Here is a 15,738-nt window from a genome sequence, read left to right on the forward strand (position 1 = left end):
GGCCAGGGAACGGGTTCGTTCTCTGCTGGCCCTGTTCGAATTCAAAATATCGCGCCTGCGCCGTACCTTTCTTTAATCGGTGCAGGCGCACTGAGAGGCGGCCTCTCTCCCGGCCGCTCCATCCTCAATGCGCCTGCGCCGGGTGTGGATGTGACGTCATCGGCGCAGGCGCACTGAGAGGCGGCCGCTCCATCCTCAATGCGCCTGCGCCGATTACGTCACATCTACACCCGGCGCATTGAGGATGGAGCGGCCGGGAGAGAGGCCGCCTCTCAGTGCGCCTGCACCGATTAAAGAAAGGTACAGCGCAGGCGCGATATTTTGAATTCGAACAGGGCCAGCAGAGAACGAACCCGTTCCCTGGCCCTGTCAATCAAACGGCGGAGGGGGCGTCATGATGAGAGGAGGATGCGGCTGCTACCAGCAAGTAGCCGCCCTACTTGCTGGTAGCAAGGTAATTTACATATTATAAAACTTGATTTTTAACAATATCTACTGAACGAAAATTAATATTTAGCATATGTACAGGGAGCTTGCAGTGTAGGGATTAATATTAACGGGGGAAAAAAAAAAGGGTTTAGTGGGCTGACAGAAGCCCTTTAATGTTCAGCAAGTATGAAAAATACTGCACATGTACGCACCTGAAATGAGCAGTGAGTTCCGTATAAGAACGCAGCTCAAGACGACAAGCTGTACAAACTATTTGGAATAGAATGTCTTTACAGAGGGCAATCAAAACATTTTTTGCATACGCCGGCATAGGTACAGGACATGGGGCGTCCCTCTGGTCTGTAACAGAAATACAGCAAACAATTCAATATAACAACATATTAGCTAATTGCGCTAAAGACATTTTTCAAGTCACTTAGCAGCTCATTTGTCCAGATTTACACATTTATATGAATGTTAAATTTTAATTCAAAGGGTTCTCTAGTAAACAAACAAAAAAAAAAAATATTGAAAAACATGTTTTTCAGAAAATATTGAAAAACATGTTTTTCAGAAATATGAACACATTCCCAAATGCCTTTTATAATGGCTCGTTTTGTCTAGGGGTGGTCATTAGAGGAATCCGTCCTAATGACAGCAGAGTTAGAATGTAGAGCATTAGCTATATGGAGGCTTATTCTCTGCCCTGTGTGTCTGGTCCTTCATTCCAGCGAGTACGGGTTAGGCTACTTTCACACTGGCGTTTTGAATTCCGTTTGTGAGATCCGTTTCAGGGATCTCACAAACGGTTCAAAACGGATCAGTTCAGCCCCAATGCATTCTGAATGGATAAGGATCCGCTCAGAAAGCATCAGTTTGGCTCCGTCCCCCATTGACTTTCAATATAAGTTAGGACGGATCCGTTTTGACAGACTTTTTTTTTTTTTTAAAGAATAATGCAAATGGATCTGTTCTGAACGGATACAAGCGTTTGCATTATATGTGCAGATCCGTCTGTGCAGATAGCAGACGGACCCGCACCTAATGCAGGTGTGAAAGTAGCCTGAGATATGAGCCCCGACAGTCCCACATATTTGTCTGCATATCACTTTTCCAGCCAAGATCTTACCAAGAGTATGGGTCGTATAGGTCGGCTCTTACCTTTTTTCACAATTATTATCCTTCACAAAGAATGACCTTCATATTGAAAAATTCATCACCTCTCAATACAGTACACTGACATAAAAATTATATTTGTCGGATTCCAACGTGAAATCTCTACACCATACCTTTTAAAACAATGGTTCGCCTAAAGTGATTTCTCGCAGACATGTGTTTGAGACACTCATCTCTTTGGTAAAACAATACAAAACAGCTTGGACAAGCAAAACACTGGATAAGCAGCGGAGGTATGTGTCTTTCATGACCATCAGTCAACTTTGCCTAGGAAAAAAATAAATAAATACAATACTTCACAAAGTAAACCAATTCCCAAATAATCAATGTGACAGTAAGACGAATCGTTATATAAAAGTAAAATTAAAGGGAATCTGTTTCTGTTGCCCTCTGTGAGGGCAATATATGGTTGTTATAGGTATTTCTGCATTGTCTTAGTTATGTACGTTTCTGTGAACTGTGCCATTTATTAGCTGCAGTGCTGGCAACATGCTTAGATGAAAAAAAAAAAAAAAAACTCAATAGTTATGAATAGGGATGCGTATATGGTAAATTGCGCTTTGGATTCCGTTACCGTGTACCATAACGCAATTCAAGGACAGAATGTCTTTAGATGCATTCTGTCATAATAGAAGTCTATGGCCAGCATAACGGATCCGTCTGGTTTCAATTATGCAGGACTTCTCTCCTGCATAACGGAAACCAGACCGATTCGTTATACTGGCCATAGACATCTATTATGACAGAATGCATCTAAAGACATTCTGTCCTTGAATTGCGTTATGGTCCACGATAACAGAATCCATAACGCAATTCAGCGTAAACACGAACTTCAAAAACTGAAGTTTGCTCATCCCTAGTTATTAACTACTGGGCTAGCCCCACCGTCTTCCCGCTGATTGACAGGGTTCTCCCTATGCACAGCAATAACTTCAATTAATAATTGTAATAATACAGAGCCAGATATCGGGAAAATACAAAAAAGGAAAAAGGGGGGAAAAAATTATGTTTGAATACTTGTATTTGTATGTATGAATAATTTAATAAAAGTTATACACTCACCTAAAGAATTATTAGGAACACCCTTTTGCCTTCAGAACTGCCTTAATTCTACGTGGCATTGATTCAACAAGGTGCTGATAGCATTCTTTAGAAATGTTGGCCCATATTGATAGGATAGCATCTTGCAGTTGATTGAGATTTGAGGGATGCACATCCAGGGCACGAAGCTCCCGTTCCACCACATCCCAAAGATGCTCTATTGGGTTGAGATCTGGTGACTGTGGGGGCCATTTTAGTACAGTGAACTCATTGTAATGTTCAAGAAACCAATTTGAAATGAATCTAGCTTTGTGACATGGTGCATTATCCCGCTGGAAGTAGCCATCAGAGGATGGGTACATGGTGGTCATGAAGGGATGGACATGGTCAGAAACAATGCTCAGGTAGCCCGTGGCATTTAAGCGATGGCCAATTGGCACTAAAGGGGCCTAAAGTGTGCCCAGAAAACATCCCCCACACCATTACACCACCACCACCACCCTGCACAGTGGTAACAAGGCATGATGGATACATGTTCTCATTCTGTTTACGCCAAATTCGGACTCTACCATTTGAATGTCTCAACAGAAATCGAGACTCAGACCAGGCAACATTTTTCCAGTCTTCAACAGTCCAATTTTGGTGAGCTCGTGCAAACTCATTTTCCTATTTGTAGTGAGTGGTACCCGGTGGGGTCTTCTGCTGTTGTAGCCCATCAGCCTCAAGGTTGTGCGTGTTGTGGCTTCACAAATGCTTTGCTGCATACCTCGGTTGTAACGAGTGGTTATTTCAGTCAACGTTGCTCACAGGACTGCCGCATGCTGGACGTTTTTCCCTTTTCACACCATTCTTTGTAAACCCTAGAAATGGTTGTGCGTGAAAATCCCAGTAACTGAGCAGATTGTGAAATACTCAGACCGGCCCGTCTGGCACCAACAACCATGCCACGCTCAAAATTGCATAAAATCACCTTTCTTTCCCATTCTGCCATTCAGTTTGGAGTTCAGGAGATTGTCTTGACCAGGACCACAACCCTACATGCATTGAAGCAACTGCCATGTGATTGGTTGACTAGATAAATCGCATTAATGAGAAATAGAACAGGTGTTCCTAATAATTCTTTAGGTGAGTATATATATATATATATATATATATATATATATATATATATATATATATATATATATATTAATAATAATTGTAATAATACATTACTACATGACAGTTACAGATTGCAACAACTTTTCCAATCCAATAGGGTATGGTGTGGCTCTTCCACCTTCTTAAGAGGCGAGAATAAATGACCACCACGCTATTCAAAAGAGGAAACACAGGGCCCCCATTCTCATGACTGGTAGGAGCCCACTGGTGAGACACCCACACTTCAGACACTTATCCCCTACTTTTTGCAGCCAAATTGCCTCAGATACAGTGCTCCAGACAAAAAAAAAAAAATGACCAGGAGCCATTGGCTCCTAAACGAAAAAAATTTAGGAGCCAAATTACATTTTTTAGTCGCCAAATTTAAAATGCATATAATTTAAAAAAAAGGACTGTGAGAAGATGAGACGCAGGTCACAGTAGTGAGCCAGCACTACATATAGGAGAAAACCACATACCTCTCACATCTAGGGACATCTTCTGGGGGATAAGGTGACTAAAAATGGCGAATTGCGTGGTTTAGAGTTTTTTTTTCTGTTACGGCCTTCACTGAGCGGAAATATTTTTTTATATTTTAATAGCTCCCACTTTTTGGGACGTGGCGATATGTAATATGTTAATTCTTTATTGTTTGTAAATTTTATATGTAAAACTGGGAAGGGGGCCATTTTAAACTTTTAGTATTTTGGTGTTTTTTTTGTTTAACCTTTTATTTAATAACCATTTCTTCCCTTAGGGACTAGAACCTGGATCTTTTTATCCCTTGTGCTATTCACCCTGATAGAGATCTATCAGGGTGAATAGGATCTCGCACATCTCCCTGCTGCCCTGTGCTCTGTGCACACAGCAGCAGGGAGCTGAACATGGCAGCCAGGGCTCCAGTAGTGTCCTGGCTGCCATGGTAACGATCTGAGCCCCAGCAGTGTAATCTGCCACTAATGGAGTGGATGGGAACCTGTGGCCACCATATAACAATGGGGGGGGGGATGAGGCTTTGGGGGTGCGCACTGCATCACCAATGAATGTAATTAAAGAGGACCTTTCGTGGGTCCAAAGAATATTAACTTATTAGTAGCAGGCTGCATAGAGCGGCGCCCAGGGATCTAAGTGCACTTACTATTAGTCCTGGGCGCCGCTCAGTTCACCCGCTGTGGCCCCCGGTAATTTCAACATTCAGAGCAGGGAGGAGGAGACGCCAGTGTCTGTCCTTCCCCCTGACAGCAGCGCTGACCAATCACAGCGCAGAGAGAGGGAGTTGTTTTTTTCTCCCTCTCTCTGCACTGTGATTGGTCAGCGCTGCTGTCAGGGGGAAGGACAGACACTGGCGTCTCCTTCTCCCTGCTCTGAATGTTGAAATTACCGGGGGCCACAGCGGGTGAACTGAGCGGTGCCCAGGACTAATAGTAAGTGCACTTAGATCCCTGGGCGCCGCTCTATGCAGCCTGCTACTAATAAGTTAATATTCTTTGGACCCACGAAAGGTCCTCTTTAAAGGGGTTGTCCAGGTTCAGAGCTGAACCCGGACATACCCTTATTTTCACCCCGGCAGCCCCCCTGAGCCTAGCATCGGAGCATCTCATGCTCCGATGCGCTCCAGTGCCCTGCGCTAGATCGCGCAGGGCACAGGCTCTTGTGTTTTCAATAACACACTGCCGGGCGGTAACTTCCGCCCAGCAGTGTGTTCGGTGACGTCACCGGCTCTGAGGGGCGGGCTTTAGCTCTGCCCTAGCCGTTTTACTGGCTAGGGCAGAGCCAAATCCCGCCCATCAGTGCCGGTGACGTCACCGGGGTTCCTGTCAGCCCCATAGAGAGCCCGGTACGTCACCGGAACTCAGAAAAATGCCTTTGCCCTGTGCAATTTAGCGCAGGGCAAAGGAGAGCATCGGAGCATGAACTGCTCCGATACTCATGTCAGGGGGGCTGCCTGGGTGAAAATGGAGGGCTGTCCAGGTTCAGCTCTGAACCTGGACAACCCCTTTAACTCCTGTCGGCAGCGGTATAACAGACCCGGCACCCGGCCTCAATAACAGGGCATGCGATCTGTGGCACCTGAGGGGTTAATTACCGCAGATCGCATGCCCTGTTATTGAGGCCGGGTGCCGGGTCTGCGATACCGCTGCCTATACTTATGTTTTACATTCATTGGTGGCGCAGTGGCGACAGCTCCTCCCCTCCTCCTCCCTGCAATCTCCCCATTGGTGGTAGTGGCGGCCGCGTCACAGTGGAGAGGGAGGGACTCTTTCCTTCTCCACTGACTGTGCTGTGCTACTGAAGAGAACATAGGCTGCGCAGGATCGCGGCGGTACAGTCGCAAATGGCGACAAGACTAAAAAGTCTTGTCGCCATCTGCAAATTTTAAGGCGCATTGGCGACCGTTTTGGTCGCCATCTGGAGCCCTGAGATAGACACATGACAAAATATTAGATAAAAAAAAAAAATAACTAACCTTTGCTGAGAAATGATCATCATACTCTTTCATACTTCCGAATCTTTTAAGACACAGAACACAGGCGTAAGTGGAGTGGTCACACACACCATGAAGAGCAATAGTTGGGTCACATGGTGAGTGATCGAACCTTGGGAAAAAAGCAAATTCTAAATTTTAATAAATGATTTAAAGGGGTTGTTCGAGTTATGAAAAAAATAATACATCACTGAAAATCTGATATATATATATATATATATATATATATATATATATATATATATATATATATATATATTTTTTTTTAATTTATTAATTTCCTCATTTCCCTGGTTCTTTTCTGGCCCTTTGTTTACATGCAATAAAAACAATCTCTGCCTCTCCCCCTGCAATGCTAAGGGAGTGGATGCAAGAGCTGCCCTGAGTGACATGTCTGCCTGCTGGGAGACTCAGCAGCATGTTGTATGTGTAGGACTACAAGTCCCAGCTGTATAATGACACTGCTAAGGGAGAGGCTACAAGAGCTGCCCTGAGTGCTGGGAGAATCAACAGCAACTTGTGAGTGTATAACTATAAGTCCCACCTGTATAATGACACTGCTAATACACACAGGATCTTCCCCCTACCTTCTTGTGCAATGTTCTCTCTAGTAGGTCAGCTCCAGTGCCCAGCATTGTCTCTTCTCTGCCTGCAAAGCTGTGCAGCTGAAGGGGTTAAGAATCATAGAGAGTAGACGGCAGTGAAGGGGGGTGTGGCCAGCACAGTGACGTCTCTTTTACAGGCTTGTAAATTACCTTTATCAGAGCAGGGAGAGAAGCTGACATCACAGGTCATGTGACCCTCAGTGAAATCTGAGAAACCAGCCACTGGAGATAGTGAGTTCATTGGAAAGCTGTTACATTTGCTTAGTTAGGAACATAGAAAGAACAAAAAAATAACTCTGATAACCCCTTTAAGTTTCATTTTTTTCTTGTACAACTTCTCAATTCTTTTATTGCAACCACAAATATAAATTTTCATTTTGGCTGCCATGACCATGTCTAAAGACATGTATTCTACTGTAACTGCATATATTTCTTCTGTGTGTGCAATAAAAAGTATACTAACAAATATGCACAAAGGCAACCAATGCAGTGCTCCAGATGGTGACTAAAATGGTCGCCAATGCGACTTAAAATTTGCAGATGGCGACAAGACTTTTTAGCCTTGTCGTCATTTGCGACCGGGCTGCCGCGCTGTAGCTGGATATTGCAGCGGGGCATGGGCATAGGTAACGCGCTGTCATCTCAGACTCCTAGAGAAACAGACAGGAATGGAGCGGAGCCGAGTCTCCATGGTGCTGTAACAGGAAGAGAGCCTGGAGAGAGCATATCAGTTTGTGCTTCAGCAGTAGGAGAAACAGTACCGAAACAAAAACACAACCAGTAAGGACCACTGCCCAACAAAAACCGAACCGGACACCAGCCCCAACCGGCAACTCGGACCCACTGGCCACAAAACAATAAGAAAAAATGGGTGGGTGCTGTGTCCCCCAATGAATACAGCGAGAAAGATTTTACAGGTGAGTTCACAAAAATCTTGTTTTCTCGCTCATATCATTGGGGGACACAGGACCGTGGGACATCCTAAAGCAGTCCCCGGGGCGGGAAAAAACAACCCTGGCCCCCAACTCCTTCATGTAAGACACTACACCGCGGCCTGTAAAACTCTGCGGCCGAGAGCAGCATCCGCCGAGGCGAAAGGATGCACCCAGTAACATTTTGTGAAGGTGTGTAAAAAGGACCAAGTCGCTAGTCGCTGCTTTACACAATTGAGACGCCGAAGCGTGGTGAAGGTGAGCCCAAGAAGCCCCGACCGCCCTGGTAGAGTGAGCCGTGATACCGGGAGGAGGAACCCTGCCCTTGGAGCGGTAGGCCTCGGCAATGGTCGATCTAATCCACCGAGCAATCGTCACCTTGGAGGCTGACAAACCTTTACGAGGGCCTTCCGAGATCACGAACAGGGAGTCCGTGCGTCTAAAAGGGGGCCACCACTGACAGGTAGATCTGCAAGGCCCGTACCACATCCAGGCGGTGGAGAGCCACCTCCCTAGGATGAGAAGGCTCAGCGCAAAAAGAGGGCAGAACAATGTCCTCATTAACATGAAATGCCGAGACCACCTTCGGAAGGAACGACGGCACCGTCCGGAGTACCACCTTGTCTTGATGGAACACCAAAAAGGGTTCCTTGCAGGAGAGAGCCGCCAGTTCCGACACCCTACGGATGGAGGTAATGGCAACCAGAAACGCGACCTTACATGAAAGCATGCGGAGGGAGGCCTCTCGCAGAGGTTCAAATGGCTCGGACTGGAGCGCCACCAGCACCAAATTCAGGTCCCAGGAATGCAACGGTGGCCGATAAGGGGCCGCGGTGTGAGCCACCCCCTGCATGAAGGTCTTGACCGGACCCAATACCGCCAGTGTACGCTGGAAAAAAATGGAAAGAGCAGAAACCTGACCTTTCAGCGAACTCAGAGCTAGTCCCAGCTCTAAACCCGCCTGAAGAAAGGCCAGCACCGTAGGGAGGGAAAACTTCCTGGAAGGAAGATCTCTGTCCTCACAGAATTTAAGGAAGGACTTCCACGTCCGATAATAGATTTTTGCGGAGGAGGGCTTCCTAGCCCTAATCATTGTGCAAATGACCGCATCAGAGAAACCCCTTTGCTTCAACAGGAAGGTTTCAATAGCCACGCCGTTAAACGCAGCGTATGTAAACCCTGGTGGAAGACTGGGCCCTGAGAGAGCAGGTCGGGTCTGAGTGGAAGGGGCCACGGCACGTCTCCCAGAAGAAGAACGAGCTCCGAGTACCAAGCTCGACGAGGCCAGTCCGGGGCGATCAGAAGCGTCTGAATGCCCTCCATCCTGATTCTGCGAATGATCTGAGGCAGGAGTGGTAACAGAGGGAACACGTCCAGAAACGCAAAGTTGTCCCACGGTGCCACGAGGGCGTCTACGTCGTACGCCATCGGATCTCTTGTGCGAGACAGAAAGCACGGGAGTTTTTGATTTAGCCTGGATGCCATCAGATACACCTCCGGGCGTCGCCACCGGAGACAAAGGTCCTCGAACACCTCCGGATGGAGAGACCACTCCCCCGAGTCCACCGTCGTTCGGCTGAGGAAATCCGCTGTCCAATTGTCCACACCCGGGATGAAGATTGCCGAGATCACCGGGACATGGGCTTCCGCCCACTGCAGAATCCGCGCAGCCTCGTTCATCACCGTCTCGCTGCGAGTCCCCCCTTGGTGGTTGATATAGGCAACCGCTGTGGCGTTGTCCGACTGTATCCTGACCGGACGGCCCTGCAAATAGGGGGTCCAATGGCATAGGGAGAGGTAGATGGCCCGGAGCTCCAGTATATTGATAGGTAGTTTAAACTCCGACGGAGACCAAACGCCTTGGGCTGTCCGGGTACCGAAGACCCCTCCCCAGCCGCGGAGGCTGGAGTCTGTCGTAACCACCGTCCATGACACTGGGAGGAAGGACTTCCCCGAGGACAGATGGTCCGGCACCAGCCAAGAGCCGCGCGCACGGGCTGAGACAGTGAGATCCTGAGGTCCAGAGAATCCCGGGACTTGTCCCAGGAGGACAAAATGAGCCGCTGAAAATCCCTGGTGTGGAATTGGGCGAATGGTATCGCCTCGAAGGAGGCCACCATCAGACCCAGTACCCGCATGCAGCTGCGAATCAACACCCTGCGGCGCTGGATGAGCAGACGCACCGCACTCTGAATGCCCGACCTCTTGTCCAGCGGTAGACGTACCACGGCAGCCTCGGAGTCCAGTGTCATGCTCAAGAACCTGATCTGAGTGGTGGGAGACAGGCATGACTTCCTCAGGTTGACTATCCAGCCGAAGCAAGTGAGGGTGCTCATCGTGATCCGAAGACTCTCCTCGCATTGAGATGCTGTAGGCGCCTTGATCAAGATGTCGTCCAGATACGGGAGAAGAGTAATGCCTCTGGAGCGCAGGATCCCCAGAAGGGGGGCAAGAACCTTCGTAAATACTTGCGGGGCCGTCGCCAGACCGAACGGCAGAGCGACGAACTGGTAGTGAGCTGACTGGATGGCAAATCAAAGGAATCGTTGGTGGGCTGTGGCGATGTGGAGGTACGCATCCTGGATGTCTAAGGACGCCATGTGCTCCCCCCCTTTCACCAGTGAAGCAACCACGGAACGGAGGGACTCCATTCTGAACCTTTGAACTCGCAGATAACGGTTCAACAGTTTGAGGTCCAGCACTGGCCTCACATCGCCCTCCTTTTTGGGGACTACAAACAGGTTGGAATAAAAACCTGTAAACCGCTCCTCCGAGGGAACAGGTGAAATCACCCCCCGTGAGAGAAGTGACTGGACTGCGTGCAAAAAAGCCGCGGCTCAGACGGGATCCCTGGAGGGCTTGGAGAGGAAGAAACGGTTGGGGGGGAAAAGAGCTGAACTCTATTTTGTAGCCCGAGGAGACGACCTCGAGCGCCCATGCGTCCGGAACATGGGCGTGCCAAATCTCCTGAAACAGGAGGAGACGCCCCCCCCCCACCTGTGAGGGTGGGGACAAACCTTCATGCTGAGGGCTGTTTACCTGGGGCTGTACGAGGCTGCTGAGCACGCTGACGCCAGGCCTGTTGGGGCTTAGGATCGGCGGAAAGGACCATCCTTTGTTTGGGCGGCCCCGCCGCTGAGGTGGGTGCTGAACGGGTGCCCGAAAAACGGCGAAAGGACTGGAAACGAGAAGATGCAGTTCTGGACTGAAAGGGCCGCTTTGCCTTGGGCTGGTGCAGATGGGTGCTTTTCCCACCCGTAGCCTCTGAAATAATCTCATCTAGTTTGGACCCAAATAGCCGAGACCCAGAAAACGGAAGCCTCAGCAGGGAGCGCTTAGATGAAGAATCAGCCTTCCAGGCCTTGAGCCACAACTCCCGGCGGACCGAAGTGGCAAGAGCCGAGGAACGGGCAACCATCGACCCAGCATCCAGTGCCGCTTCACAGAGATATTTCCCTGCCTGAGAAATTTGGAGCGCCGCCGATTGAAGTTCAGCGGGAGGGAGGTCGGACACTATGTCCTGGCTCAAACGTATGGACCATTCCGAAACCGCTTTGGTTACAGAGGCAGAGGCGAAAATCGGACGCAATGCCGAACCGCTCGCCGTAAAGATAGACTTAGAGAGTGACTCTATGCGACGGTCCACTGGATCCTGGAGGGAAGAGCCATCCGCTACCGGGAAGGTCGTGACTTTTCCCAAGCGAGCAACCGGTGGGTCCACCTTCGGTGGGGAGGACCATTTGTCCACGGACTCGCGTGGAAAAGGGTAGAGTAGGTCTAGGCGTTTCGGGATAACAAAAACGCAAGCCTGGCTGGTCTCAAGCCTTTGTGACAACGACAGAAAAATCTTCGTGTAATGGGAATGCCTTGGGGGTCTGTTTCGCACGCAGAAACGACACCCCTTGTTGGCTAGTGGAGGGAAGGTCCTCCTGAACCTGGAAGGTGTCCCTTATCGCTGATATCAAGCTATCCACCATGGATGCAATCTGAGAAGAATGCTCCAGATCCATATCTGCATCCGAATCCCCAAGCTCTCCCTCTGACAATGCGTCGCCTAAAAGGGAGGATGCCTGTGAATGGGAGCCAGGAGCCGGGGGAGATGCTGAGGCGTAAGAGGAGGAACGGGTGCCTGCTCTGGGGCGCTTACTAGGAAGTTTGCCTCTGGTTTGTGCGCCATGCGACTGTGCGGATTGCACCGGTGGTGATTTCTCCACTAAACGACCCAGCAATGAAAGGGTGGAATGGGAGATCTTAGAGAGGTCTTCCACTGCCCGTGACAGGGACCTTGCCCAGTCTGGTTCCCCCTGGACAGGACGATCCAGGGCTTCTGTGTGCTGTTGTGCCCTAGGGGGATGGCTCTGTGCAGGTTTCTGACATGTAGAGCACAGTGATAGTGAATGACCACGAGGGAATTTTGCCGAGCACAAAGAGCAGGCATAGTAAGTGGTCCTACAGGGTGCCTGGGGAGGGTCAGTGGCCGGGTTAGACATGGTCAAATCTCCTGCTGGATGGGGGTTATCGATCGCCTACCAGAATGGAGGTCCCAGGTCCTGTGTCCTACCCATGCAGCGCCGGGGAAGAAGCAGGAAGTTTAACTAGGGCGGGAGAATAAGCCACGCCCCCTTCCAGCCCAGGAGCGGCAGCCTAATGCTGAAGTGGGGAGGCCACGCCTCCCGCTCTATGCACGTGACCGCTGATGCTGCGGCCAGAGTGTCCTAATGCTTCCCCATGATCCGTGAACATGGTGCCGGCGCCCTAAGTCTGCGTTCCCCTTCTCCGGCGCTTAAGCGCGGCCTGGGGAGACGCCCCCACCTATGGGGAGGGAGAGCCCATTGGGGAGGCCACTGCAGCTGAGGATGAAGCAGGTCTACTTACCTGTCTTCATCTGTGTTCTTCACCCTATGACCGCTGGCACCAGGCGACAGGGGTCCGGGCAGAGAAGGGCTGAAGAGAGGGTGACCCTTTTGGTGGGGGCAAGCAGGGGAGCGAGGCTGCCCTGGTCCACTTTAGCTTCTTGGGGAAGGCAAGGCGGTGAATCAGGTACACCGGCCAGCCTCCCGGGGATACAGGGACGCAGGCGACCCTGTGCCCCCTTCCAGGAATCTGTGAATAAAAAGAAAAGAAAAAGAAAATAAAATAAAAATACAAACGCCACCCTGCAGGGGAGGAGCTAACAGCTTTCAGCCTAGTGTCGCCTCCTAGTGGCAGCAGCAAGCTATACCCACGGTCCTATGTCCCCCAATGATATGAGCGAGAAAGATTATTATTTTTTAAATATAAAATGCTTTTTGAGGAAAATATATTACCATCCAAAAGGTTATTCCATCATGAAATAAAGATTAGTTTTTTAATTATGTAGAATAAGGCCGTATATGTTTAATTTTTTTGGTAAATTCCATTCACAATGTCATGCTCTTCCAGAGGTTTTTGTAAGATTATTGGGCAGTTTCTCTGCCTACAAGATATTATCATAGATGCTTTGTTTACTTTTGCAGTTCTCAAAACTGAATTTGACTCAGCAGAGATCACATGCCTCTTCTTCACAGCAAAAATGTTATAACATGAACAGAGTTTAGAAAAATACCTTAATCCTAACTTCTACAAACCTAAGAATGAAGAATCAACCTAATCAAACTAATATGAAAAAGTTGTTATGCTAAAAATCTTCATCTACTTGTATATTATAAGTTATACCAGCAAGAATTAGTCTTTATGTAGAAAAACGAGATTTTTGTATTACTTACCAGTAAAATCTCTTTCTCGCTCTTTCCTTGGGGGACACAGAAGACCTTGGGTATAGCTCATCTCCATAGGAGGCGTGACACTAAGTGAGAACTGTTAAGCCCCTCCTCCACAGCTATACCCTCAGCCTGGAGAGAGAGACTGCCAGTTGCGTGTCCAAGCAGTGAGAAAAGGCAAAGTCCAAAAGTGGAACCAACAAGCCAACTACCCAATGGGTAAAACAAACTCTGAAACCGTGCAAGAAAAAACAAGAATGGGTGGGTGCTGTGTCCCCCAAGGAAAGAGCGAGAAAGAGATTTTACTGGTAAGTAATACAAAAATCTCGTTTTCTCGCCCAGTTTCCTTGGGGGACACAGAAGACCTTGGGACGTTCAATAGCAGTCCAAGAGGGGAGGGACCACAGCACCAAGGCGAAGCACCCGAAGGCATCAAGAAAACACCGCCTGCAGACCAGGCGGCCCAAGGCAGCATACGCCGAAGCCCGAGTATGCCCCCAGTAGAACTCGGTAAGGTGTGCAAGGAAGAAGTGACCGCCCTGCACAAATGAATGGCCGAAACCTAACACCCCCGCCCCAGGAGGCACCGACTGCTCTGATGAAATGAACGGTGACACCGAAAGCAGAACCCTGCCATTGGTGCGATAACCACAGCAAAAAGCCACACTGAGAAAGCGGAGGAGGCCACCCTGGAGGCCATCAACCTTTGCACTGACCTCCTGGAAACACAAGAGACCGAACGCCGACCGGAGTCGGAGATCTCCAAGTAAACAACCGCAAGGTCCAACAACCTCCCAACGGCAAAGCGTCCGTACCCGGGGATGGGTGGAAAAGGACGAAAGCCTCGTTGATAAGAAGGCAGATAACACCTTCAGAAGGAAGCAAGGAAGAAAGGAACAGGACGGAGAACAGCCCTGTCCTGGAAAAGGACAGAAGGCACAGAACACGAAGGGCCATCAATCAGGCACCCGTCAGACATGATGGCAACAGAAACACAACCGTACAAGACAGAAGGAGTAGGAAGAACTCCTGCAACGGCTCCAAGGGAAAGACCGGAGCGCAGAGAGCTCAGTATGTAGTTCCCAGGGCGGAACCAGGAAACGATAAAGAGGAACCACAGAGCCACTCTGTGGCAGAAGGACATGACAAGGCCCAAGAGGGCCAGGAAACGCTGGAAGGGGAAGGACAGCGCAGACACTTGACACTTCAAGTAACAGAAGTCCCAGGGTCAGGCCGGACTAGCGAAAGACAGAACCAAGGGCGAGAAGGCAGAGTGGGGGAATGCCCCGCTTCCCACAAAACCCCAGGTAAGAACCCTAAGCCCGACAACCAAACCTGTACTAAACAGTCGGGAGCGAACACTAGCGTGCTCGCAGGAATCACCCAGTAAGCGGAAGAAAACCCAATGGGATCAGGCGCAGACCAGTAACACGGCCGAAGGATCGGAAACCACGGTCCTGTCGGCCCCCGAACAACATAGCCCCGTATCCGACCGGAGTGGGGGAGCAGAAGGACAGACGGAAGAAACCCGAAGGGTCTGCCCAGCATCCGACAGATGCCCAAACCAGACAGGCCAAGTCCAAGTCGATGTAGCCACCAAAGAAAGGAGTTCCACAGCCCCGTGTGGGAGATCCAAGGACAATCCTGACCGAAGGGCAGTCCTCCCAAGGCACTGAGAAAGTAAGTCCCACAGGACCATACACCCAGAACGGAAAGGCAACCTGCACCCAGTGGGAGGACAAAACGCGGTAGGCCCGGCAAACCGCTAGCACCGCCAGCGAGAACGAGGGAGATGGTACGAGACCGCAAGTAACACCGGAACCATCCAAGCGAACAACCATGCTCACCCCAGAGGAGGGGGGGGGGGGGCAACGACGGAACAGCCACTGAGGCCTGGCCGGGGCAGCAGCCACATTGGAACGACAAACCCAGAGCAGAAGCCAAAAAAACCGAGCCGGCGAGGAAAGGAAGAGCCGAATCCCCTCTACTCTGTGAGACTACCTGCACACCGTCGCAGCAGGCGAATACCCTGAAGAAACCAAGGTGGAGGTCCCCAGGACCTGGACAATCAAGCACCCAAGAAGAGTTGGGCGACCTACCCGAGAGGAGCAGTCTGAACCTGGCAGCAACAGACTGGAGCGCAAAGGGCGCCAATAGGAAGGACCCACACCACACTGCATCCGAGAAGAGGA

At 49.7% G+C, this 15,738-nt stretch overlaps 1 protein-coding gene across 3 annotated transcripts in view; it reads right to left on the minus strand.

Annotated features, from left to right (window-relative positions):
- ZNF451 (zinc finger protein 451) overlaps nucleotides 1–15,738 on the minus strand; it is an 81,822-nt gene that overhangs the window by 36,691 nt on the left and 29,393 nt on the right. For all 3 annotated transcript variants that reach the window (XM_044292534.1, XM_044292533.1, XM_044292532.1), the window contains exons 7-9: nucleotides 6,254–6,383; nucleotides 1,719–1,872; nucleotides 642–789 (exon numbers count right to left, since the gene is read on the minus strand). In XM_044292534.1, the coding sequence (XP_044148469.1) occupies nucleotides 642–789; nucleotides 1,719–1,872; nucleotides 6,254–6,383 (432 nt within the window). The remainder of the gene's footprint in view (nucleotides 1–641; nucleotides 790–1,718; nucleotides 1,873–6,253; nucleotides 6,384–15,738) is intronic.

The sequence above is a fragment of the Bufo gargarizans genome, chromosome 4, assembly GCF_014858855.1.
Source record: "Bufo gargarizans isolate SCDJY-AF-19 chromosome 4, ASM1485885v1, whole genome shotgun sequence".
NCBI classification, from domain to species: Eukaryota; Metazoa; Chordata; class Amphibia; order Anura; family Bufonidae; genus Bufo; species Bufo gargarizans.